The 27,435-nt window shown below is 38.3% G+C and overlaps 1 protein-coding gene across 1 annotated transcript; it reads left to right on the forward strand.

Annotated features, from left to right (window-relative positions):
- Positions 1 to 3: 3 nt before the first annotated feature.
- Positions 4 to 25,635, forward strand: FANCB (FA complementation group B). The gene is made up of 9 exons (XM_065844309.2): positions 4 to 191; positions 1,466 to 2,508; positions 3,471 to 3,623; positions 4,142 to 4,234; positions 10,220 to 10,348; positions 11,216 to 11,382; positions 13,293 to 13,747; positions 14,416 to 14,653; positions 16,343 to 25,635. Exons 2-9 carry the CDS (start codon positions 1,573 to 1,575, stop codon positions 16,761 to 16,763), a joined length of 2,592 nt encoding a protein of 863 aa, XP_065700381.1. The 5' UTR covers positions 4 to 191; positions 1,466 to 1,572; the 3' UTR covers positions 16,764 to 25,635.
- Positions 25,636 to 27,435: the final 1,800 nt, after the last annotated feature.

Below are 27,435 nucleotides of genomic sequence, written 5' to 3' on the forward strand. Positions count from 1 at the left end.
CCCGCCCTGCCTCACCCCTCCGGCCACGCCCCCTTCCTGGGGCTTCGTCCGTGACTCCACCCCTGTGCCGGCGACGTTCGGGCTCCGTCGCCCGCTTCCCCTCCCGTCATGCTCCCTGCGGCGGGAGTTTCGGAGCTTCTTTCTCTCCCCCACCTGTTCCGAAGCCTGAGTGAAGCGGTCTCGGGAACCGAGTAAGGCCTTGCCGCCGCGGAGCTTACGGTCGCTGTTCCTTTCCGGCCCGGCTGTCTCTGCAGCAGCTTGCACGGGTCCGTGCCACCCCTCCGGGGCCGGCTGGGGAGGGCGTTAACGGCTGTCAACGGCTTTCGTGGCGGGAAGCCGGGCCGGGGCCCGCTGCCGCCCTAGAGCTTCGGGGGCCGCGACCGCCATGGAAGCCGCACGGCGCGGGGAAGGGGGCGGTGAGGCCTGGCCGAGCTGGCGGGCTTGCGCGGGTGCGGTGCTGCGGAGCTTCAGCTGCCCGGGCCCCCTCAGCCGGCTGGGGGAGGCTGCCCGTCCGGGCGGCTGAGCCAGGCGAGGGGCGATCGTCTCGTACCCGAAAGTTGAGTGGAACTTGGTGAGGCGGCTGCGGTTCACTCTCGGTCCCCAAGATCCTATTTGAGGGAGGGAGGGAGTCTTCTTGGGGGCAAAATAATTTGACTCTTCTTCAGAGATCTTTCTCCTTTAAGGCGCCTTATAATTTTAACCAAGAATGAATTATATTTATTAATGAAGCCTGCACCTCACTCATGTTTATAAATACATACAGGGTGAGCGTCACGAGGATGGAGTCAGGCATTTCTCGGTGACAACCAATGATAGGACAAGGGGCAATGGGTACAAACTGGAACACAGGAGGTTCCATTTAAATTTGAGAAGAAACTTCTTCACAGTGACGGTGACAGAGCACTGGAACAGGCTGCCCAGAGAGGTTGTGGAGTCTCCTGCTCTGGAGACACTCAAAACCCACCTGGATGCCTTCCTGTGTAACCTCATCCAGGTGTTCCTGCTCCAGCAGGGGGATTGAACTAGATGATCTTTTGAGGTCCCTTCCAATCCCTAACATTCTGTGATTCTGTGACCTGAATGAAGGTTCTTACATTTGAGAGTTCAAAGCACCATTGCTTTCCAGTCCACTCAGTATATTTGTGGAGCTGACACCTGCAATACATGAACAGTGTACGTGTGGTTTAGTTTCTTTCAGTTTACATTATGCCGTGCAGCTATTGATGATCAGGGAACTTATGCTTTTTTATATAAACTTTAAAATATGTTTTTGAAATGCTTCTGTTGCTTAAAACTCTCAGTACAAAGTTGTTTAACTTCATTTTAATCTGCGAGATTAAAACACATACTGGCCTCTTATTCTCAAATTAGTCTATGTCAATACTTTGCAATTTATAGTTTTTCTTATTCTTAACAATCAGTTCAGCTAGTTCCAAAATTATTTTTTTGTTGTTCACTTTTGTAGGTGGAAAGTGTCCGCATAGGTTAAAATACCTTCAGAGAATTAATCCTGGCAAAAATGGAGATGCATACAGTTTTCTTGTAGAGGAATATACATAAAGATAAATAAAGATGCTTCTAGGTGAGCAAGAACAATTCTTGTCCTACAATGGCGAAGTCCTTATATTTCAGCTGTCAAAAACAAAACATGTGGAGGGAGCAGCTGATAAAACAACAAACTTATGTGTCAGAAGAATGGCGTTCAACAGAGACACTAAGCTGTTTGTTCAAAAGTCTTCTGGAGTATTCAGCATTTGTGCCAGTCACTTCAAAACTGAAATAGTTTGTTGTAGCTGCATAACGGATTCCAGAACAGGGATTATTCTTCCCTGCATTTTGATGAAAAAGAAAAAACGGAACAATATTGTCAAATATCTTTTATTGTTGCTTCACAGCTCAAATCAATTTGAGCAGTCCTTTCATTTTACGTTGGAGTATGAGCTGAAAGAAGACATCAGGCTGTTTACTGGCCCTTCAGTCTTGTGGAGGCATGCCAACAAGCTGTTCTACATCTCTTCCAATACCTGCACAGTTTTAAGTGCTCCTGTTCAGCTTTCTTCTGTTGTGTGGACAGGTGAAATTGAAAATGAAGGCACTGTCATCTTAGGGATAAGATCTGCTTGCCTGCCAGAGAGTGAAGATGAGGATAAGTTTTCCACTTCAGACAGAGCCATCTGGGGTAGTGAGTTCTTCGGATATGCAGTTGAAAAACAAAAAATGCTCACTGGCACCTGCTTTATGCCTCATGCCTACAGCAGAGTGGTATCTTCTGTCTACGTGTGCAAGAATGAGATATTGAAAAAACAACTCCGAATATCACTTGTTGCCATAACTAACAAGAATCAGCTTATTTGGTTCCAAGATGGTCTTCCTAAAGGTGTTTGTGACCTTCCTTATGAGAAACCATGTTCAGTAATAACAGCTGTAACCAGTAGCAATGATTTGCTGTTTATTGTGTTGTTTGCCTCCGGAAATATATGTGTTATACAGAGGAGAGACAGCTTACAGGTATTTGTGGCTTTAAACAGCTCTCTTTTATTACTCTTTTTTTTGTATATGTTGCCTAATTGGAACCTCCTGCAACTGAAAAGCTACATGTTCTAAGTTCTATAGTGGTTTTCTTTGCTATTGTTGCTTCTGTTAGAACAACCTACCTAAAGTATGAGATTGTTTTGTTTTCGTTACCTGCTTAAATATCTGAAAATAAACTCTGGATCCTGTTATTTAATAATACCTTTTATGAATTTGAGACAAAGCTTCTGTTGCTAATTGAAAACTTTCATAGTATGAGAACGTGGAAGTTGTAAGATAGTTATGCGTGTGCCTACATAATTTATGTTGAAGTGAAATTGATATCATTGCAAAACATAAACTTCTCAATGGGATTTAAAAGCCTTTGAGTCTCACTTCCTAGGAACAAAAAGTATCATTTAATGGAAATGACAAGAGGCATTGCTTTTGGTTCCTAAATTCAGGAGAGACAAAGTTAACTGCTAGGGTTTTGTAACACTCTGTCAAGAATACTTACATAATACAGGAAATGAAAGTTTGTCTTATTTAGTCATCAACATTATTGTACAATTTGTCTTTACCTGTCAAACATATTTAAGTGTGCAATACAACAAAGATATTTCCAAATGTCGAAGGTATCATGTCCTTAACTGATCTGCAAGTATTACTGGTTCTAAATAAATATTAAAGCTTTTACATTCATCTGTTTGAGTACACTTAAAAGTTGTCATCTTCTCTGCCGCCTGTGTTCTGGAAAGGCATCTTTAAAGAGAAATGGTAATTTTCCCCAGATTTATATAGATTCTGAATGGTGGAGTGAGAGCTTGAAACTTTTTTAAATAGTGTATTCTATGCACCTGAATAGGCTGCCTCTTTACCGAAAGCAAGCTTCAAGAAAGTGAAATCTCAAAACCAAGATTTACTCAAATATATATATTTTTAAACCTCTTCTACTGTAGGTGGCTTCCAAATGGCAAAAAGTGAAGTCTGTTCTGGTGGATGATTTTATTGGCTCTGGAAGTGAGCAACTGCTCCTGCTTTTTAAGGATGACTCCAATACAGATGTATTAAGTGCATTCAAAATAACAGATCTTGGAGGGGTTGACTATGCAGTAAGTTCAGTTTGCCTTTTCTTAGCTACTCAGTCTGTGCTTACTAAATTAAGAAACCTCAAGAAATCATTAAATTATTGGTGCAAAGTGAAATTAGATGTGTTCTGTGAAATGCCCTGAAGTTTGAATACAACATTCCCTACTGTAGTCATAAGTTATCTGAAGAGATTATTCTACTTACTTGATAGCATCAACATTCTTTTGGGAAATTAAAATAATGCAATTGAAAATGCGTCACATATGTAACAGATTTGCTACAGTGCTTACCTTTTGGCTAAGAACTCTTAATTAAGGCCATAGTAGTTTTAATTATCTTCTCATTATTGGGTCTTTCCATTAGATACTATCAATGTTTAATTGGTTTCAGAAGATAAGATTTTTCTTTTAAAATGCATACTGTGATTCTTCTGGTTTCCTTTGTTTTCCCCCAGGTTTTTAAAATGCTACGTAATAGTTTGCACCTTACTTTCAGCGTTTTAATTAATTCAGGGTTTTGTTTTGGTCTGAATTTTTTTTAGAGTGGTATTAATTACAAACATTGTGTTCCTGCTGCAGAAGGATTGCAAGAGAATGGTTTACTTACTGTTCAAGCCCTTGAAACAAGATTACAGGTTTGTACCAAATAGTTCTGCCTCTGTATTTCCTCCAAATTACTTTTCTGCATCATTACATTATCTATAGGATGAGGTTAATGGTACTGGTTTTATTGGAGAAGTGGTTCAGGGAGAAGACAATATTATTAAGTATCCATTCTTGAATCAGTGAAAGTCTGTGCCTCAGTTCTCTCAGTTGTTAAAATGCACTTGGGTAATTGGAAGAGTCTAATTCAATTTTAATTAAAATTTTGAGACAATGAGGAAGCCATCCCATCAGAGCTTCATAACAGTCATTTTACTCATAGATGTTTAAATACCCATTTAATAAAATTAGAATGTAGACTTCTATTGCTCCACGTTACATATTTTGAGATAGTATAATGCTAGGTTCCTAGTGAGTGATGATGAGTGGCAGTTAATCCTGAAAATAAAAGAGAGTGTTATGGTCTGTTTCTTTTTTCATGGACTTCAGTTAAGTTGGCTTTTACTTTTGCCCAAATTAGTGAATATGAACATTTCACCACTTGTTGATGCTTCTCCTCCTATTGCTAGCAGTTCTATTACCATAATTTTGCAGAGTAGGCAAAGCTAAAATGTTTTCTTTTGTTTAGCATTATTTATAAAACAAGCTGGGGGGGGAACTTGTTGGAGTCCAAGTAATCAGTGGGAATATATAATTGCCTTTCTTTCTACCTTTTATCCTGTTAGTAAACTCCCAGCATACTACTCTCTAGGATGTTTGTTTGCAGTATACTAAAGAGATACTAAATGGGTATCTCCTCCTATGACAAGGTGACTCACTTAGTGGATGAGGGAAAGGCTGTGGGTGTTGTGTACTTAGACTTCAGTAAGGCCTTTGACATCATATCCCACAGCATTCTCCTGAAGAAGCTGGCAGCTGATGATCTGGATGGGTGTACTCTGCAATGGATAAAGAACTGGCTGGAGGGCCGGGCCCAAAATGTTGTGGTGAACGGAGCCAAATCCAGTTGGTGGCCGGTCACGAGTGGTGTTCCCCAGGGCTCAGTATTGGGGCCAGTTCTGTGTAAGCTCTTTATCAGTTATCTGGATGAGGGGACTGAGTGCACCCTTAGTAAGTTGGGTGGGAGTGTTTATCTGCTGAAGCATAGGAAGACCATACAGAGGGATCTGGACCAGATGAATCGTTGGGCTGAACCCACTTGTAAGAGGTTTAACAAGGCCAAGTGCCGGGTCCTCCACTTGGGTCACAACAACCCCAGGCAGCGCTACAGACTCGGGGAAGAGTGCCTGGAAAACTGCCTGGCAGAGAGGGATCTGGGGGTGTTGATTGACAGCCGGCTGAACATGAGCCAGCAGTGTGCCCAGGTGGCCAATAAGGCCAACAGCATCCTGGCTTGTGTCAAAAATAGTCTGACCAGCAGGACTAGAGAAGTGATTGTCCCCCTGTACTCAGCACTGGTGAGGCTGCACATTGAATCCTCTGTTCAGTTTTGGGCCCCTCACTACAGGAAAGACATTGAGGTGCTGGAGAGAGTTCAGAGAAGGGCGATGAAGCTGGTGAGGGGCCTGGAGCACAAGTGTGATGAGGAGCAGATGAGGAAACTGGGGCTGTTCAGCCTGGAGAAAAGGAGGCTGAGGCCTTATCACTCTCTGCAACTACTTGAAAGGAGACTGTAGCATGGAGTGTGTTGGTCTCTTCTCTTAAGTAGCAAGTGATAGGACAAGAGGAAATGGCCTCAGGTTGCACCAGGAAAGGTTTAGATTGGATATTAGGAAAAATTTCTTCACAGAAAGGGTTGTTGGTCATTGGAACAGGCTGCCCAGGGAAGTGGTTGAGTCACCATTCCTGTAGATATTTCAAAGACATATAGATGAGGTTCTTAGGGAGATGGTTTGGTACCAGAGTTCAGTTATAATTGGACTTGATGATCCTGATGGTCTCTTCCAATCAAAATGATTCTATGATTCTACAGTTGACCAAATATGAAGATGTTTGTTTGTTGGGGTGGGGTTTTTTTTGTGATTGTGGTGTTGTTGGTCGGTTAAAAAGAGATTTAGAAGATTGCATGAATCTAAAGTTGACTTAATGATATGAGGCTGTTGTTAATTTGCTAAGACTGCTTTATGTATAAGATAGGAGGTAATTATTCCCTTCATTTCAGAATTAGTAAAAACTTAACTAGTCTATTATGACAGCCTTTAAAAGGCAGCCAATTAACTGGCAAAAGTTTAGTACTAAAATAAAAGACTATGACTCATTAAGAAAAGACTGAAAAAAAGAAAAAAAACTTTTCTGGTTCTAATTACAAAAGAGATGTGTAAAGAGATATGATACATCTTCCAAAAGATAAAAACTGTGGTTTGGAGGAAACTGGACAATAATTTTTCTTCCTTCCTGGAAGGAAAAAAAAAAAAAGTAGAAATTTGATTCATTCAAGGACCCCTTGAGGTCTCTTCCAAACTTAGATTTTTACAGTTCTTCAGTTTGCCTATTGGCTTTTATATGCAGAAGTGCAAGCTTCCTTCCAAATGCTTTTTCTTCTTTTTCTGGATTATTTGGAGTAGTCGTATATTTTAAAACTGTTTTTCTTGCACATTTTACTGGTTCTGCTGGAAACAAGCTGGCTGGATATTTCATGTGTCATCTGCTGAAAAAGGTCTTCTTACAGACCCAGAATCCTTCATAAGACCTGTTTTTTAATTTATTAATTTAAGATCTTTTAGATCTCTTATTTTCAAAGCCACATGCCAGCACAAGCATTTCAAGGAAGTTGAAAATCATCCTATGTTTTAATGCTGAAAAATCTTTGAAATTGTCATACTGATGAATTTGGAAGTAGGTGCAGATAGCTCTTTTTAACCTTACTGTTGCATCATTGTTGAGCTCTCCGTTATTCTACGTTTGCCTGAACAGTGAAGTACTCTTGCTGGTTTTTGTCATCTGATGTATAATCGAATTTCAAGGGTGATTGTTTTGATGTAGTAGTGCATGGACCCTGCGTAGGTTAGGAATTTCCAGAGGTTAGTTAGCCTTGAAGTGGTCCTTCTTGATATTTATCATAATGCAGGAAACAATTATTTTGCAAATATAATAGGCCCAGGCAGGATCTCTCAGCAAAGCATATTTTAATGACGATTTTGCAAGACCGGGTGTTCTACCTAAAGTTAAGCACACCTAATAGGGCAAAAAACCTCTCCTTATATCTCCCCAAAATCCCGGCCACAATTTCCCTCCCGTTCCCCATTGGTTGGGTACTTCAGGGTTTACAGACTATCCCGACGCACGCAATACCCTTCCCCTTATCAATCTATTTAAGATATGGATTCCTGGTACTTTGGCTACACTTCTCCCTAAGTTAACTTATCAATACAGGTATCAGTATGTATACAGGTGTCAGTACATATTCTGGGAAGAGACTGTGTATTACATTAAGAATTCATAGTCCAATGTCTCTTGGTCCTTCCCCACCTGCAGGGGTCGGGTGCCAGATCTTCAGTTATGTGAAAACAACAGTTCTTCATTAAATGTTCTTTACAATAAAAACTCAGGTCTTCTAGAAATTTGCAATCAAATCCTCTTTTTGCAATCTCTGTGGAATCTTGTGTTTTAGGGCAAAATGAAATAGCAGGTGCAGCCCTTTTTCATACCTTTGTTGCTTACCGTTTTTTTCATATACGTCCAGCTGTTTTCTAGCCATGTGACAGCTTTGGCAGGGCTGAATTATGGGCCACTGCACATAAGTAGGCTGCGTTTAAGTTATATGCTATAATACGTATAAGTTGCATTTTGCAGGTAGTGAAATTGAAAAATATATGGGGCTGTATTTTTGGACTATTCTATGTTTATATTGTATACAATGCTTTGGACCTGAATGCAGACTTTTCTCTGAAGATTTTTTTTTTTCTTTAGTGCTTGTTCTAGTATTTTCGGAAGACCTCCCTTGGCACAGTACTGCAGTTACATGACAACAACTGAGGTTACACGGTTACTTACGGTTTTAGTTGGCTATTATGACAAAAATACTATGAGTCCAAAGTGTCTTTTTGTGTCCACTGACCTGTTCTGCCTCCCCATTTAACAATGTTGTAAGGATTATAATGCTAAATTCTTTTACCTACAATTAACTTGTTTCCTTTGACTTGATGTGCCTGTTTTGGGGTAGGTATTTTTTTTAATCCTTCCTGCTGATTTGTTGAAATGCTGCAACATCTAATTGTTTTATTCTCATTGTGATTATGCTGATTTGGTAGTGGGTATAAGGCTATTTAAGAAATGCTTTGTATATATGACTTTTATAACTATTTTAGTTTAAGTATTTTTTTTCTGTCTGTTGCTGTAGATTGGCCCATTTTCTTTTTGATGTTTTTTCATAAGGGATTTTAGTCCCTCGAAAAACATATAATCGATTATTTATCATATGAGCAGCTTCAGCCTACAGATCTCTGAATTATCTTTTCCTCTGGCTTTTTTGTGTACTTTTTCCATTTTACCTTTGCTTTTCCTAATGTTTTTTAGTCTTATCAATTGAGCATCTTCCTTTCCATTTTCTTGCCTTTGTAAAAGTGCCACAGTTCTTGGCTCAGCAGTTTCAGAACTGTATGTATGGGTATTAATGTATTTATTTATGAATACTGCAACTTTAATTGCAATGTGCCAAGGCACTTGGCTGTTCTACTTACTTCTAAGCCTCTGCCTTAATTTGCTTTGCTTTTGACACAGGCTACATCTGTTCATCCCTTCATGCTGGATTTACTCACAGCTCTATTGTATTTGGCTCTGGACTGCCTTGTTTTTATGCTGATGTTTAATTTCTATTTTAAGAGGATCTAGTTTTGTTTTCTTAGTTTCATGGTGCAAAGATTGTGACTTCTGCTGATGCTTGTTGTACAGCGCATTTTGGCACATGCCAGAAAGGATGTGCATGTCACTTGCTCCAGAGAGAGCTGATGGGGAGGCTCTACCCAGTCTTGGGTTTGCCATTTGGTACATTTCAGGTCTCTTTCTTGTGTTGCTCTTTTGAGGAAAAACAGCTTATAAAAGCCAGATCCCTGAGAACACATAGATCAGTGAGTCTTTGGCCATTTTGGCTGCTTCTCAATCTGTGCTTCCCATTTGCTTTATGTTTCTCAGTTGTTTATTCAGGAGTTGCTCACCAGTGGGAATATATAATAGTCTCATAGTCTGATGACCTCGATTAGGGAGGTAGTGTAGAACCATCTTTGTGCTTAACTCTCCTTTTTATTCTCCTGACCCAAGTTTGGCACTGGATTATTGCTTGGAATCTGGTACTGATGATGCATGGTTTGATAGGTGGCAAGGAAATTTTTTTACAGAACTTATCATAATGAGTGCTGCTTGCTCAAAAAACCTTTTGCCATTGCAGCTTGAGCAGATGGCATCACTTTGCTTACATTCCGTGCTTATTATTCAGGCTTCTCTATTGGTTATGATTGATCCTGATCTGTTCTTTGGGTTTGTTTTGGTTTGGTTTTTTGTTTGTTTGTTTGTTTTTTGGTGGGGAGGGGAGTTTGTTTTGCATTTCAGTGGTGAACTTTGTTCTCTCCTTGGCAGCACTGGACTTCTCTGGAACTTGCTTTCCAGAGAATAGCTTTTGAGGAGCTTTCTTAAAGCTGGTGCTGGCATGCTCCTTTTTTTTTTTTTTTTTAACTGAGATGTAGCCTGTGTGTATGTCTGTTTGTAAAACTGTCAACTCTTCAATATATTTACAATAATGTAAGTGCTGAATATCTACATAATTTGATAAAATTTACCTTAGATGTTTATCTTAAAATCTAGATTTAATATTGAGAGGCCAAGATTCTTAGATTCACATTTTAGCAGCAAAGTATCTTGACTTGAACATTTTTTTAGAAGCATTAGCTGAGGAATGCCAGCATCTTTACTTGTGATACGTGCATAAAGATGGAAACCTAAGCCAGTATCTTGGTAGCTTCAATATCAGTTCTTATTTGCAGTAGACCTGAGCATAGCCTAATGATCATTTTTATTTTTTACAGGCTGGTTGGAAATATGTTCGAGAGCTACAGCAGCACTTACGACTTAAAAAGAGGGTTATTCTCAAATCTTGCCAAGCATTAATAGATCTTGTTGAAGGAAGAACCCATATTCTACCACCTGCAGAAAAGGTAAAATGCAGAAGAGAATAGAAATCGCTGCTGAATTCTGCCAAACCATTTGTAGAGGTTGCTTCCCTCAACCACTTGTTACTTTCACCATCAGGGTTTGCCACTATCAAAACTCATTTATCTGCTTTTTAAGTTTGATTCATTACCTTAACCTGTCAATGTACATAGCTAAGACTAAATTTAGTTTTCTACTTGAAACTGAGTTGCACAATACCTCCTGTCAACTGAGTTCTATGGAGGGGTAACCTCTAACAAAGATTTAGTGACAAACAGTAGGGGCGTGTACAGTCTTAATTGGCACAGTTGCCTAGATATTGAATATCTGTCTGTGATCTAACATGTTACAAAAAATGAGCTGTCATAGATCTGTGTAAGAAAAAATTATTTTATAATGGGGCAGAGTGAACTGTGGGCTGAAAAGGTGATGGAGGTTGGGAAAATGTTATCCTAATATGTTGCTCAAAATAAGCCTCCTAATTTACTTGCAGTTGATGTCCTTTTAAATTAATGTGGTTCCTTTCAAGTCAACCAGGTTCAGACAACAAAATTTTGAGCAATTAATGCAATAATATAAAGCAAATTCTAGTACCTTAAATCTTCTTTGGACAATTAATTGCATGACAGTTCAAGATGTATACGTGTGTTGTTTACAAGGAGAAAATGACTTGTGTTTTTCCTGATATCATATGTTTTAAGAAAATGCAATTCTGTCTTATGAATCTATTATAGAGAATAAACTAATTTATATAAATTTAATTTTATGTATCTTAAAAAAACTTTCAGCAATAGTTTGTGGTAAAACATGATGCAGTATAAAAAAGAACTAATAACTCCATTTAATTTATCTAAAAACCATTTTTCTGTAAGGAAGGTCTTGTCTCTCTCTGGGATGATGTAGAAAATCCTCCTCATTCACTTAGTAAAGAAGCATCATTGGCATCTAATGTTCCAGAGCACTTCGTAGAGAAATTGTGGCAGCGTGTGGTGGGTGACAGCTTGGTAGTTGGAGTAAAACTAGTCAAATCATTTTACTTGTAAGTATATACATTTATCTAATAATTTCATTGGGTAGTTTTATAGAAACTGAATTTGCAGGTTAAGTTCTGTAGTAGCAAAAGCAGAGTTTTGAGCTTTCAACTTTCTAATTTTGAACATCTCTATATAAACTGTTTCAAGTGTGTGTCTTGTCAGTCTTGTTGCTGCCGCTTGTCTCTTTCTAGCACTGTACAAAAAAACTACATTGTACAGCAAAAATCAGTGGTGTCAGCATAACCACATCACTACTGGACGCTTTCTACAATGGAGTTTTCTTTGACAAAGATTATGGTTCTTATTTTTTTTTATAGTCTGTGTTGACATAGCTATTCTGCCATCAGCATGTAGTGTAGATGAGGCTCTGTCTTAGCTATACAGTTTCTGATGCCTTACTCTTAAAGTCTTACCATTCCTAAAGAGTGACTTGCTTAAAGAAGCGCAGAAGAAAACATTTAAAATTCCCTGATCAGCTTAATGATTATTCAGCTTTTGAATTGAACTATAATATGGTCCGATATCCAGTCAAATAAGGTACTTACTAACCTTATGTATTGTGTAAATTATGTGGAACAATCAGCCATACGGTGCTTAAATCTTCAAAATTATTTGCTTGTTCTTATTGTCTTTAAAATGATTTGTTTATTCTGTTCATTTGAATTGCTTAGTTCTAGTTGTAAGCACCACTTATGTCATTTTGCCCTTACAGGGAGGGAGCTGATTTGGAACACAGTTTAAAAATACAGGATTACATGAAACATAAATTCACCATGTGCATTGTGTAATGTAAACTTCAGTGGTGTCAGAACTTACCTTTTGACCTATAGTCCCACAAGCAGTGTAGCTGAGACTGTGTTAGGGTAGGCTTTAAGACTACTGATGCCACTGAAAATCATTCAAGTGGCTGTGAGGGACCTGACCTGTTGTGCCCTTTGGCCGTTGTGTTGGAGCTGTTGATATACTATTTCTCAACTGCCAGATTGCTATGACTTTACAAGGTTGACCTCATCTTCCTGACAGCCTCTGTTAAGAGCTACTGAGACAAGAGATGTTTTTTGCCTTTTCGGTAATTATCCTTTTAGCTTTGATGGTGATGACTTTGTTTATGAAATTAAATACCTAATTCCTGTATAGCTTCAGAAATTCTCAGAAGATTTGGAACAATTTTTATTTTTTTTTAAAAAACGAGCAGCAATATTGCCCTCTCCCTCATTTTTACAGTTGAAAAAAAGATCTGTGAAGATGAAGTAACTTGTTAAATGTTACCTGGTAGACTAACAGCAGAACCTAGGGCTTCTGTGCTCCAGTTCAGTACTATATACAATGACCTGTGCTTTGGGGGTAAAGGCCTTGCTTTCTCTTCACCCTCAACACTGTAAGTCTTTATTGATTATTTTTGTGCTTCCTACTAGTGCAAGATTGCAGTGATGGTTTGAACTGCATTGTGAAGTGGTGATACTTCTCTATAAAGAAAATTAGACACTCATAAAACTTTCAGATATCAGTGGCATCTTGAGACTGAATTGATTGACAGAACAAAATGTTCCTTAAGAGAGGATCTCAAATAGTAATATTAGGATTTCATTGAAAGAACCTTGTGTTGAATAAGTAAAGTACTTCATACATTTCAGGAAATTACTGTGTTTAAGGTAATAGCATTTTAAACCTTTTATTTTACTCTCTACATTCAATTTTGTTTGAATATCTATAAAACAACATAGAACATCAGAAAGGGGACAGAATTGATAATTTCTGGATTGTTTTTTTAAAATAAAGTCTTTAAAAGTGAATTATAAATGATATTGGAATCTGTGGTCTTCTAAATGTCTTTACATATCTGCAAAGTTCTGGTTATTTGTCAGAAGGCAAAATACAAACTGAAAGTACAGTTATCTTGTATGAATTTTCACAGGTCACTGAGTGATGTCAGCCTATCTCTAGTGCTGGATCAAGACTTCTCTTCGATTTCTCCAATTCTTGAGTGTCGGAATAAAATCATAAAGCTGAACAAAGCCTTCTCAGCATTGTCTGTCTCCTCATGTCAAATTGAGCCCCCTCCAAAAAAGATGAAATTGGACTTGCATGGCAAGAATGATCTGAAAAAAGAGTGTCCTAAGAGATGTTCAAGCGTTCAACTGGATGGAGCAAAGACAGTCATTGCTGTTACCAGCCTTTCACCATTGTTGGCATTTCATCGTGTATGTTGCATAGTTCTTCTACATGCAAAGAAACAAGAACATCAGAATGATCACTTACAGGAGCGCAAAAAGATCACTGTACTCTGTGGGAAAATTTTCTTAAGTCTGGAAGATATTTCAAATGGAAAATATTCAGTAAAGATGCAAAGGGATAATAGTTATTGTACAGGTAAATGGACTGATACAATTTGGATTAATAGACATATGGTTGATTCTCACATTTACGCTAGATGATGCTGAGCTGTTTTCAAAGTGTAATCATACCTGTCTTTTTCAACATGAATTACTTAGATCTATTGTGAAATAAAGATGGAATGTTTTTTAAAATGGAAAAAATGTTAAGTTGTAGGTAAGGTTTTGTTAATTTTTAAGATAAGACTGAGTACAGTATGCTGAATCCTACAATTTTTCTGTAAGATATTTACTGTTAATTAGATAATTATTTTTTTTTCTGACATAGTATTACCTTTTAAATAATACCAAAATAATTGAAGCTTTTCCTCATCTACACGTCTATTAAGGTCATTTATTTTCCTTTCTCTTAATATTCTTGATTGAATCGATTTTGAAGTGGGCTTCTGCATATGTAGCAAAATGTCCCATTGATTGTTTGCAATTAATTTTAATCTATTTCTTCCTTTACTGCTGTATCATTGGCTAAAGCCACCATGTCATCTTGCCATCACAGGAGACTAATAGTCTTCTTTTGGCAAGGTGATGTGTAGTGCTTTCATTCTATAAGTGGAGCTCTGTTAATCAGCTATTTTGCTTGACACAAGTAGATTTAAGAATTTTTTAGTTTTTACTTTTTTTACTTTTTACTATATCTTCTTGCAGGTTCCATGGAAGATATACTTTCTGTCCTTGCAGTATCCAACAGATTCTGCTTTCAGATGGTGTCTTCTGACTGCACATTGACTCCAGTAAATTCGTGGTTACTGGGAGAAATGGAGTGCACACCATTTAAGGAATGCCATGACAATATATTCTGTCATAAAGCAGGAAATGTGTATGGTACAGTTTTTAACTGGACCCTGAAAAATCCATTTGAAGGAGTTCTGACATTATTTTGCAGGTAAATTTGCTCAAAAATTTTGGAGTATATACATTTCGCTTACACTTTTTTTTAATCTTTATGGCATTTCTTACTGGTACCATAAACAACAGCGAAAATCAAAACCACTATGATTCCAATACAATGATATGATAACCCCCAGCAATGACAGAATTATTTTTAAATTAGAACTATGGCAGAACCTGAACTACATTGTTTAATTTTGTCTGTGCTAGAACACTGAGTTACAAATAAGTCTAATCTCCATTAATATCTGCTTGGTACTATTTCTGTTATTTGTTTCACTACATTGTAATTTTATATTCATTTTTTCTACATTATTCCTAGTATAATTTTTTTCTTCAACATGTGTTAATTTAAAGAAAAGTCCTTAAGGGGATGTTAAAAAAAAAGGGGGCAGGGGGAGAAAAAGTTGATTTGTTTAGGAAACCAATTAGAAAATTTTAAGCCTCAAGACTTTCAGTTCTTTTTGAAAAGATTACTTGATGCTATTCAGTTTTTGGTCCAATCTTGCATTAATTGTGAGCTACATTTTTTATGGTTATATGATTGTTTATGATTGTATTTTCCATATTTTTTTTTTGCCCTTCTTTGTATTGATATTTATCCAACTAGGATAGTTCTGTGACAGGTGGGAGCTACAGACCATTCTTTCTCTCAGCCTTTCATAATCAAAATAAGCTGTATGTGTTATAAGTAGTGGAATTTAAGATAATTAAATTGAGAGAGAAGCACTTTAAGGAAAACACCTTTCTGATCTGTGTGAGAAAATTAGCTACTTAAGGATGCTCGTGGGGTTTTTTGGATTGGCTTTTCTATGGTTTTGGTGTGAGGTTTTATTTTCCCTGAGGTTTTTGTTTTTCGTTTTTGTTTTTTTTTTTTTAATCAGAAGACATCTTCTGAGTTGTTTACCTGGCAAAACACTGGAAATAAGATTTTGGACAAACTCTATATTCCTCTTGAGATGATGATTGTGTCAGTGTGTCATATGTGCTACACTGGTGTCCAGGGGAGTAGGTTCCCTGATGATGACCAGCACTATTTTATCTTGATTTCTTAACAATTTTGACTGTCTGTTTTTTGTTTTTTTGCTTTGTGTTTTGGTTTGTTTTTGTTTGGTTGGTTGGTTGTTGTTTTTGTTTGGTTGGTTTTTTGTTGCCGTTTTGTTTGTTTGGTTGGTTGTTTTTAGTGGAACTTTGCCCCACTGGTGACCATTTAAAAAAGACAAGCTGTGGGCCACCTAATAGCCTGCTGTACATGCCTATTAATAGTGACAGTTGATGAATATAAGTGAATTATTTTCAGCTCCTAAATGTAGACCTGACAACACATTTCCATTGTGCTATTAAATCAAGACAATTAAATTAAACAGTATTCCCTGAAAACAAAACAAGCAGTTTCAGAACAAGTACAGTGTATTGCTTCTTAAAGAAACAAGTGATGCACATGTAACCCTTCATGGACGTAAATTTTAACATAGAATATTTATATTGCTGAAGCTTGTGTAGTGTCAGTTCTCTTGAAGTACAGTGGCTGGTGTGCACATAATTAGAAAGCCCTTGCTTACTCTTCTATATACAGTACATATAATCGTTAAAACAATAATCAGCATAATTTTTGCTTTGTTTTATTTTCCACTACATAATTTTGAAGATAAAATGTAGCTTAAATCATAATCTTATTTTACAGAAATCTGACTGTCCTGTTCCAGTGCCTTCATAGGCTTACTAGAGTTCTCCCACCAAGCTGTGATGTAAAACTCCTGCGATCTGGAAGCAAAGGTGTCCTTACTGAACAGTTAGCACTGGCTTTGGAAAAAGAAATGCTCACCTTGAGGAGTTCCTTCTTCTCAAGAGAAAGTAAAGCTGAAAACAGTTTAACATGGAGGAATGAGCCTGGCAAGAAAATCACTGATGCTCCTGTGGCTTCTCTACTGGAGAGTGCGGAGGGAGTTCAGCAATTCAGAAAGAAGCTTCAGAAAGAACGGGAAGAGAGTATGCTAAGTATGAATCAGACAATGAATGGTACCATTTACCAGCAAGTTACTTTGAAAATAGCAGAAGCTCAGCTCAGTTCAGATATGATTGTGTGGAGACTGTGCAAGTCCTAGGGACTATTAACTAAAATTATTTTGAATAAATTTTTATTAAAATTATACTAGTAAATAATATTTATATTTTCACGGGTACTTATATTACTTTTTATTCTATAGCTCAGTTATTTCTGCAGATAAATACTGGTACTTTGGTTGATGACTTGTAGCTCGTTTGGCAAGAAATTACTATTATAGATATCTTAGTCATTGGTTTGTTATAGATTTTGAAAATAACATTTTAAGTTATATTTTTGTAAGTCCTCTTCCAAATTCATCATTCTTGAATTATAAATTAACTGTATCAGAAATAGTCCTATTAAACTTGAAAGGTGACTGTTTACACAAGTAGAACTTCAGCTTTTTTGTGGAAATCTTAAGACAGCTATAGAAAGGATCTAAGTTAAGCAATCAGTTTTATTTCATAATTTGAGTATGGGGTTAGACAAATTCAAAGAAGAGGCAGCTTATCTTCAAGATACATCAAGCCTTTTAAATAACTTCTAATGTTACCACTTGAGGAAGGAAACTCTGATTGTACCTTGTAGCCCTGTCTTCTAGAGCCCACCCTTGGATTTGAGAGATTTTGGGGTATTTATTGGAGCTGGAGAACCAGATCAGGCCTCTTAGAAAATTTCAAGAACTCACGTAAATTCTCTCTGTAATAAAACGCCTTCAGGTCTGAGTGATCTGTTCCCACCCAGAATCTCGTGGTAGAGCTAATCTCATTGCTAAATCCTCAAGGAAACTGTCCTTCCTTGGATGTTATCCTGGCTTCAATGTAAGATTTGTTTGCATGTTCCCTGAGTTCCCATAGATGATTGTCTGCTGATACTAGCTGCTCAGTGGTTTTAGCCTATCTCAAGTATTTTAAATGATGGGCAATTCTTTGCTTCTTAGTCTTCCCTTCTCTGGTTTGAACAAGATGCCACCTATGCATCCAAGAAGACAAGTGCTTGTGATCTTGCAGGTGCTACTTGCAGAGGCAGTAACGTTTTAATCATTTTTCCACCAGTTTTGTGAATGGCAGAAAGCTTAGAAAATCCCAAATTGCAATATTTTGCTTCCTTTTGTCTCGGCTTTATGTAAACAAAACATTCCTAGTGTTTGTCATGATTTTTCTAATGTTGTCAAAATTTTGCTTTTCAGTTTTCCTGTAAACAAATTTTTAATAGTTAACATTTGCAGCATGTACTCTGACAATAAAAGTTCAACAGGAAGAATGGAAAATATTTCTTGACTCAACACTGACATTTCAGAATAATTCTATATCTTTTTTTTCATCAGAAAGTTCAACTTCAGTATGTATGTCCTCCAGAAGCATTAGTGGTGATGTTTTCAGTCCGAGGCATCTTCTCATAATGGCAACAGGACTAAACCAATGCACGTCTAAAGGCAAAACACTATCTAGAAAAACAGTAAATGAGAAAACACTGTGCTTCAGAAGTTCAACCCAGTTTAGTGACCTAGTCTCACTTTTGAGATACTCAGAGTATTAAATGTCTGCTTCTTGGCTATGTAGAAGGAAATTTGGCATTAAGATGTCAAGAGTGCCTTATGAAATTGTCATGGGTATTTGCAACTCAATATTTACTGGATGAGAAAGAATTGTTAAAAAAACCTTTATTTGTTAAGCTGCAGTTCTGTTCAGCTCATGATCAAAGCTTAAGACCTCATTGTCAGGGTTTGGAAAGCTGTTATCACAGGAATTTCCAGAAGAAAGTTCCTGATTATAATAACATTTAAATTAAGCAAAAAAATCTCAAAGTGCAATCCTGTGGCTTGCAGCGAAGGGCAAGACCTTGATAAACCAGCTGAGCAGAAACTTTCAGAGGAACAAAGCCACTATTCAGCTCAGGGCACTTGAAGGATTTTATGCAAAGCAGTGTAAGCAGTCCAGCAGTTGATTTTTATTAGCATTACTGTAGCAGCTTGATATCATCATGTAACTAACCATCATGTGTCTGTCTGTCTTTAAAGATAAACTTCTGCTTGTGTTCTCGTCTCTTTGTAGAACTATTAGAGTGGGACAAATGAAAAGAAGCTACTGAGAATAAATGAAAAGATGCTACTGAGAACAAGAGTTGCCAGTTTCTAATTCCATAGTGTTGTTAGTTATTGCTTATAAGAAGCAAGCAGTGAAATCACGGAAGTGTGAAAGTGAAGTTATTAGAGTAGAATAATAACACATCCAACAACATGTTCCTACTAAGGTGTTTTTCCAGAGGCATGAATGCTTAGCTGGTGTATCATCAGGTGATCTCATTAAAAGCTTTCCTAACAGCTCTAAGATTCCTGGGATTAGTTCTCCAACTGATGAGTAATGCATAATGACATGGCACAACCTTCAGCGGTTGTGATGCAATTGGTAGGTCTCTTGCATATGCATGGGACATACTTTAATGTTCCGGAATCTAGAGGTCTGCTGGAAGTACTTGAAAGCTTTCTGCTGGTATAGGGTTTTTCTGCCCAGGAATCATTGAAAAATGGAGTGAGTTTGAGCAAAGGTTGAGACTTTCTGGAAGCTTATCATGTGGCAGCAAGAGGAATTTTGCTTAGACATATGTGCTTTTCTAAACTTTTTCAGATGTATAAGCAACTAGAGGTGTTAACCTTCCATTTATTTGGTCTGTCGTGATGATTAATCCCAGCACATGCTGGTTTTCGAATGGAGAGTCCAAATTGCATGGACTAGGAAAACTGGTTAGGTTGGTTCTCTGTGTTTCTGTTGTGAGCAGTTTGAGTCCCATTTTCTGGAATTTCAAGTAAGTCTCAGAAGTAAGTTCTTGCATAGAGTTCTGCAAGTACTTTTTTTGGGCAAATCATTTGAGAAATGAATTTGATTAGTGGCAGCAGCACCAATGCTAGTTACTGGGGATTGGTATTACCGGGAAATAACTCCTAAAATAGTTGGATGCTTGATTCTGTATATTCCTTTTTCCATAATAACAGATCAAGTTGGGAGACATGCAGATCAAGTTGGGAGACATGCAGATCAAGTTGGGAGACATACAGATCGTAATGAACAGAAGGCTTTTTATTAATAAAGCTGTTAATAATAGCAGATAACTATTCACACAACACGTTCACTTACTTGCATGCTCACAATAACTCTGAGGAGCAATAATTGGGAGGCCAATCCCAACTCCTGAAGCTTCTGGCTCCTAGGTAGGTTGTTTAGAAAGTCCCTCGAAGAACCCTTTGCTTTATCAGGTGTGTCTATGTAGTTGTGTAGTTTGTTTGTGTATAATAACTGCCACCTGCTAGTACATGATCCAAGTTATGCAACCAATGATTGATACTACTGTGGGTAGTGAGTTTGTGCACACTCAGCAGGCTCATGGTGTCCTGTATTTATCAGTTCTGGTGGGCTTAATACCACAACTGGTCTCCTGGGAGACTTTCACATGCTGCTTCTCAGCATGTAATATTCTGAGCTTGTAATCTTCAGTTTCTCAGCCTGCTGATTGCTGATAACCATTCCCCCATACAGAGCCACAGAACCTCTTCACACAAACTCACATAGAAGGTGTGTCAAGGTAGTAAAACTAGGTCCAGAGACAGCTTGTCTTGACCTGAAAGGGTCAAGAAAACATAGTTTTGATTTCTGAAAAACAGCAGGTGTCAGTGGTTTATGGCAGTTATCTGTAAGAATGGTTCCAGTTCTCTGGCCAGGGCAGTGGTCAGTGTGTGGATGTGTACCTTGCAATGGCTGTTGCCACGTGTTTCAAAAGGGGAGTCTGGCAAAGGAAGCATGAGCTGTCAGGCCTAAATGCACTCTTGTGTCTGTCTTAGCACTTTTAAAGTCAGCATGATTTAAGGCCATAAGAGGGACTGTGTGTCAAAGAACTCTGGTTTTCCAGCCAAGCTGGTATAATAAATAAAATTACTTATTATAGTGATTTTCTCTGTCATTCTCAGTCAGGAGAAACATGTCTGCTCTAGAGCAGTCTCTGTTGGATAGTAATATTTTCTTTTTAAGTTAGTGTGTGTGTATGTATATATTTTAGATCAACCAGCAGACTGCTGTGTTGTTTATGGTAATGAGAGTGAGGCTTCAGCTACTAATTTTTGTTTTCGCACAGCTTTTGACAATCTGGGAACTGTGGCAGTCTTATGACTGCTCTCTTCTGAATCATGCTGACTCTGCTAAGATAAAATAATAGTGCCAGCATGTTTATCCATGACTGGGTTATTCATTAGAGACTATTAACAAAGATTATAGGGTCAGCAATCCAAATAGTGGTAGTTTTCTTTGCCTCCTTTCTCTACTTCCCTGGGTGAGATGAAGTTCTAAACAAGTGCAAGGTAAGTGTCGATGCAAGGATTAGGTGAATAGGTGTAATGATGTGGGTTTGAAAATTGCGTAGTTGTTTTTAGTTTCTTTTGTGTTTTGTTTTGTTTTTTTTTCTTCAGTACTTTCTTCTCTGAACTCTAGGCATGTCACTGGCTTGAAACAACACTGTGATCGTCTTGATCAGTATGTAGTCAGAGTTTCCAGCCAAGAGAAAAGCTGTACCAAATCCTCCCAGGGGAAAGGCAAAAGTGTGAGGAGATTTATTACTGCTCTTTAGTCACATTAATTGTTGCTTTAAACAGGTGATACTACTTTGGTCTTTTCTGTGACCTCAGGTTTCTGGTATGTGGCAGCCTTACAGTTGCATCAAGAAACTCATAATTCATAGGTGCAAGACAGCAGCTGCATGTTTATAAACCACTTGGTTAGAGCAGAGACTGCCAAAGCATCAGGTCTGTATCAGTCCACTTCACTCCTGAAGTCCTACATTCACCAAACCCTGTTGCTTAACAGGTATTTAGGTCAGATCCACAGGTCAGTAAAGCAGTCTCAGGTTAGCTAATCTGTCTTATTGTCTAAATGGAGAGGTGGTGAATCATTTTCCCGGCTGTGATCCTTAACTGCGCAGAGAGGCATAAAGGCGAGTGCTTTGTAATGAGCCCTTCCAAACAGCGTGTTGCCTCTGTGCCTGCCCCCTTGCCTCTCCACACAGCCGCAGTTTTGGTTTTGAAGTGAACATGTGATGTCTTCTTTTGTGATCCTGCCTTTGAAATGTTCTGGAGCGTGAGGGGAAAAGCAGAAGCTGCCAAAAACTTCCAAAATTCATGGTTGGTGGGAGTCTGTTGTTTCAGTACAGTCTGTACTATTCCCTCCACACAGGCTCTACCAACCTTGTATTTGGAGACCCTTCACGCTTCCCTCCACCTCCTGCCCCACTGAAGGCCAAAAAAACAATCACTTCTGAAATGCAAAAAATAACTTTGTCTCACTTTATCATGTAGGAAACAGGTATATTTTATTTTCTAAGGGATTTAGCTGTTACATCAGATAATCTGGATATAAAAGTCAGATTCCTGGTGCAAAGGGCACCTTGATGAAGCTTTGAAGTGCCTGAAGCACTCAAGCAAGTAATTATGCAACACAGAAAAAACATTCCCTTTAATTTTGCCTCTTCTCAACTTCATTTAAAGAAAATTCAGCACTCATTGAATGTCTTAGTATACTACTACAATTTTTAATCTATATTTGGATGTGAAGTTTTGAAACATAAGTGTTTTAGAAATCCAGAGAGGTGTGAATTTCTTGAGGATTTTGGCAAGGATATCTCCTTTGTTTTTTTCCCCAAAAAATAGTATGAGATTTCTTAATGGTTGAATCATCCAGGTGTCTCCAAATGTAGATAACAGGTATCACCTCAAATCAGTTGCACAAGATAGTTACATCAGAGAAATCAGAGAGAATCATGTAACATTGTAGGTGTGTATATTTTTCAACACAACTGTAAGAAGAAATGACATGAGACAGACCAGTTCAGCACTCTTCCCTGTTTGTCAGCTTTTTTTTGTTGTTATTTGTTAGCACAGTCTAAAATAGCCACTGGGAGCATCTCTTGGATTTGAAGACCCCATAAACTTTCTTGGAACATGCAGCATGGGTATGGATTAACAGATTATGAAGTCTTGCCCACGCAGGACTGTCAGTGTAGTGGTCATGTTGTATGCAAGAGTGGTGTTGTCTTTCACTGTCCCATCCAAAGGCTGTCTGTGAATTGATGACAGGAGGATGAATCCAACCACCATCCTATGAATAACAATAATTGCCTCCTCAGCAGGAACAGAGCTGAAATTACAGGTTCCAGCAGGGGATAATCACCAATCACCTAATGCTGATTTCTTTCACTGCGGTTATTTTTCCCTAATGATGTCCTTTACTTTCTCAAAGTACATGATTTACATTTAGCTACTCAAACACAGCAGTTTTGTGGTGTTTATTTAACTAAAATGTTCAAATTTATAATTTCAGTTTTCTCCATGTGGTTACGAGTCACTGAAGCATTTTTTACCTGCCACTTGGTCAAAGGAGTGTCTGTGTAGATGCGGAAATGATATCTTAGTGTTTTCATCTCACTGCAAAATTAAATGAACGATTCCAATGCAAACTATCTCAGTAGTGCACGCCACCTTCTCAACAAACTTGGGATTATTTTTTTTATCTATAGTGCAGCTTTTAGTAAGCTTATGGAAAGAACATAGCAGTTTTAATCTTTCAAAGTAGCTTCCTTTCAAAAATGTGCTTTGAATGCATATAATATTGCTTGATGACTGATACATTTCACCCAGGGTCTGTAAAAAAATATACTTCGTTAGTGGGGTGTTTTACTTCAGAAATAAATTGCTAATTTAAAAAACTTTTCACTTTTTTTAGAATTGGACAATGAAATGGAGTTGGCAGAAATAAAGATGATGAATAAATGATCCTTGCTCATTACATTTTACTGAAACAAACTGCCTTCTGAAGTTATAACTAGATAATCCACTGAAATAACATAAACTGAATAATCTTGTCTGGGGAAAAAAAATACTGAAAAGCCTTGGAGAAAGAATAAATCTCTACTCTATTTTCCCACCAACGATATAGGAATTTGTGCAAATTTTCTTGATAAACTGACATGTTGTATAGCAATAAGAGCATGAAGAACAGAGGAATCCTGTCATTTTTAGAAGTGGAGTCCTTCTACGCTAAGTACTCTTTCATACTGGCTATGGAAAAGTCTTGCAGTGAATTACACATTAACCTTTTTTAAATTAGTAGCGTGTCTGAACAGTAGCATATTAATAGTATCGGTGATCCAGGATCTCAGTGTTTTAAGTGACTGCAGATAGCCTGAGGTTATAGTAATGATTATTTTAACACCATGTGAAATGCATTATTTTTTCAAAAGTTACTGGAATTCATGTCATCTTAGACTGTTCATACACAAGTAAATGGGTTTCACAGCCCCAGATTCACAGATAGGCTACCCCTTTGCCTGGGCTTTTATCAGAATTTGGTGTAATTTTTTAGTAGGTACAACTTGGCTGAATTTCTGAAGGTAAAGGCTGAGAACTAATAGATTATGAATATAACAATAGATTTAGACTTGCAGTTTTTTTGCAGCTAGTTGCTCTTTATTTGAGTCTCTGCTTTTCCTTATTTTTTATTTACACTGGCAATAGATGTGGTGCTTCAGTTTTCTTTGAAATGGTTTGCAATAAAGGTGGCCAAAAATGTTACCCATATCCAACAAGATAACAACACAGCTTGTTGGAGTCATTGATAGTGATATTTCAGGTTGTAAATCTTAATGGCAAATTGCACATTTTTGAGGACTGAATGAACAAATACTAGAAGATGTGTTTTGAATACCAAAGGTGTGCTGGGGAAAAAAAAACAGATTTCACTTGTGAACTTTAAGAAATCATTGAAGTTGCATATAATTTCAGATCAAGGCAACACCATTTCTTTTTCAAGTTACAATAGAAATACTCTATGGAATTTTTTTCCTTTTAGGTTCGCCTTCTTTTAATACCATAGCAAAGGAATAAAGATATACTTAGGAGTTCATGTTTCCAACTTTTATCACTAAGTTTTAGAGACACAAAGAGTAACTCAAAAGCTAAATAGTACTTAATGGTACTCTACTAAACATCTCCAGAAGGAACTATCAAATTATTTTGAGTGAGACAACCAAACCATAAGGAGTTTTCTAGCCATTACCCTCCTGCTCAAAAATCCTGAAGCTTTCCTGTGACAGCTACTACTAAGTGAAGAAGTGCTATTGAAATAATTAATTAATGTCAAGCTGTTTATCTTATGAGTTTGAAAGATGCAGAACACAAGCATTAGGCCACCAGTGAGCTATCTGTAGGGTGTTCTGAGCTGATTTGTGAGACTGCAATTCGGGTATCGGCTTGCTTGTTTTGAGGCATTCTCTGTATGCTTCTGTGGTCTTGTGTAGATAGTGATGTTAGTACAGAACTTGTTATCTAGCTAAAGAAGCTTCTACAAGATAGCTGATCCTGATAAAAAGCATCAATGACATCTGTGCTGAACAACATTGTTACCTTATGTAACCTTATGTAACCTTACCTTGGTGAAAAAAACAAGTATAAATTCCTTAGCTGTTTTCTTGTATATTTAAATGGAATGTATCTTTTGCGTTATCAGTTTACAAGTATTATCTTTATTACAGGTGATGGTCATTGATTGACCTCACCTTTGTGCTAGAATCCCTTATCAATCTATTCTGAATCAGATTGTATTTTATCTGAGTAAACTGTGCTGAGCTTCTCCATTTGTAATATACTGCAGTTACAAAACCATTTGGAAAATTGTGTTTTCTGGAAAAAAAAAAACCCAGAGTTTGATGTATATATTGTCTTAAAAGCAAGACTATATTGCTGAGGAAAAAAATAGTGAAGTTCATTTGATACCTGAAAATTGAAATATTATTTCCAAAAGAAAAAGTGATTTCAGTGTATTATTTGAAGTTGGCAAAGTATGGCCCTTCAAATACTCTTGGAAAAAATAAACCTTCCTGTGACATTTTCTTGATTCTTAGCCTCCAACACGTCTACTGATTAATAATCAATGCTAGACTGAGATGCTGCTCGCTCAAAATGTGCCTGTCTGCAGTTGGCCTTTGTAGATGCATAAAATAGGAGATGGTGCCGTAGGTGAGGTTGTTTGTTTCTATGCATAGTGGATGTCTGTCTGTAGTGGAGGTGGTCAGTGCTGGGCCAGGCTGGAGGAGTGCAGCCCCTGGGATCCACAGCTGTGGGGACAGTGCTTGTTCAGGATTGAGTGTATGTCACTACTTACCAGCACAGTTTTGACCAGCACTCCTCACCTGTGGTCCCAGGTCAGGGGGTGTGAGGGTCAATCCCAGGAGCAGTTCAGGTGCAGTTCTGCCAGTCTGGGTGGAAGAGGGTTTACCGGTGCAGAAGGGAGAGGGAACAGACATGGGCTTGATTTGGTTAGAATCGATGTGTTCTATATTGTTAGAGGTGGTTTGGTCTTGTGTGGCGTGACACCAAACACCAAAAGCACTTTCAGTAACTGGCAGACCTCAGGGTGACCTGTTGCTGTGGTTCCTGTTTGCTTTGTCCAGTAAGTATTTTGCAAGCTGCCAGAAGAGCAGGCAGGATGGGTCAGAAAAAGATTAAAAAAATATATATATATATAGAAGTGCAATGCTGGCCAGCTGAGATCTCTGCCCCAAGCAAGCGATGTTTCAGGAGTGTCTCTCTGCCAGGCATGAGCTGGAGGGTGCCACAGGGACAGGACTGATGACAGCTGAATGTTCAGTCACTTCTCTGCACCCTTCCAACCCTGACCTAAAAGGTCAAGGAGAGAAAATTCATTATGGAGTGATAGCAGCAGAAATTGGGACACAGGGTTCTGCCTGGGGCTTGTTCAACTGGAGCTTTGTTAACCTGAGTCTTTTTGTGTCCTACCTTCCCTGGGAGAGGCTCCCTGTGATTTTGGACTTGTTGGCACTGGGGATGCTCTGCATCCCCTCAGCAGCTGCCATGGGCTGTGCTGGCCTCAAGTGCCCCATGTCCCCATACTGCAGGGAGGTGGCTCTTGCTGCAGCTGCAACGTCACAGACAGCGATAACACGCTGGGGAATGTGGTGGCAGGAATAGTACTCCCGCATGTATAAATAGCTCTGTGTACTGCTAAAGTGACAGTGGCACAGTACTATACTACTGGTTTATTTATATCTCTGGAAGCGCCGTGAGCTTGCTAACAGAGCATCAGGTTTGTGCTGTGAGTTATTTTGATTCTTTTTTCTCTTGACACAATCCGATTCATAAAAATCCTCGTTTTTCTACATCAGTCTCAGTTTCTCGCCTGCAGTGATAGCTACCAAAAAAACTTTGCCAAATTAACCATCAGATCCTAGTTTAGGAGTACTTTGCTGATAGCCCAGAGTGAAAACTATGTATTCATCTGTTTGTACTCAAAGAACTGGGATGCACGTGCCTGTATAGCCCTGGCATAGTCGCATTTTTCAGCTGCCGCAGGACTGGGAATGCCCCAGCTGAGAGACTTTGTGATTCAAACCTGAAGCAAAATCTCTTTTTATGAGGTGGGAGGTTAGATATCACTTTGCAATGCTGGAAAATAAACATCTCCATTTCCAGTTTGAATACAAAGTGCCACCACCTGACTTTCTGTTCCCAGCACTAACTGATTGATCCATTTTTAAATACTCTCCTGGCAATGTGTCAACACAGGCGGCAGACCAAAGAGCAAACATGGTGGGAAGGGGCTATTTCTGACATTGTGGCGGGAGATGATTGGCAGTGTGTGTGCGATGATTAGGATGCAGGCGAGGAATCATTTGTG

This window comes from Patagioenas fasciata, chromosome 1 (genome assembly GCF_037038585.1).
Source record: "Patagioenas fasciata isolate bPatFas1 chromosome 1, bPatFas1.hap1, whole genome shotgun sequence".
NCBI classification, from domain to species: Eukaryota; Metazoa; Chordata; class Aves; order Columbiformes; family Columbidae; genus Patagioenas; species Patagioenas fasciata.

Bases quoted from the DNA above. Each gene is read 5' to 3' on its own strand.
- FANCB (XM_065844309.2), top strand. From the start codon at position 1,573: ATGCTTCTAGGTGAGCAAGAACAATTCTTGTCCTACAATGGCGAAGTC. The intron at 4,235-10,219 runs GTTTGTACCAAA...TATTTTTTACAG, and splicing joins CCCTTGAAACAAGATTACAG to GCTGGTTGGAAATATGTTCG. The intron at 13,748-14,415 runs GTAAATGGACTG...ATCTTCTTGCAG, and splicing joins GGATAATAGTTATTGTACAG to GTTCCATGGAAGATATACTT.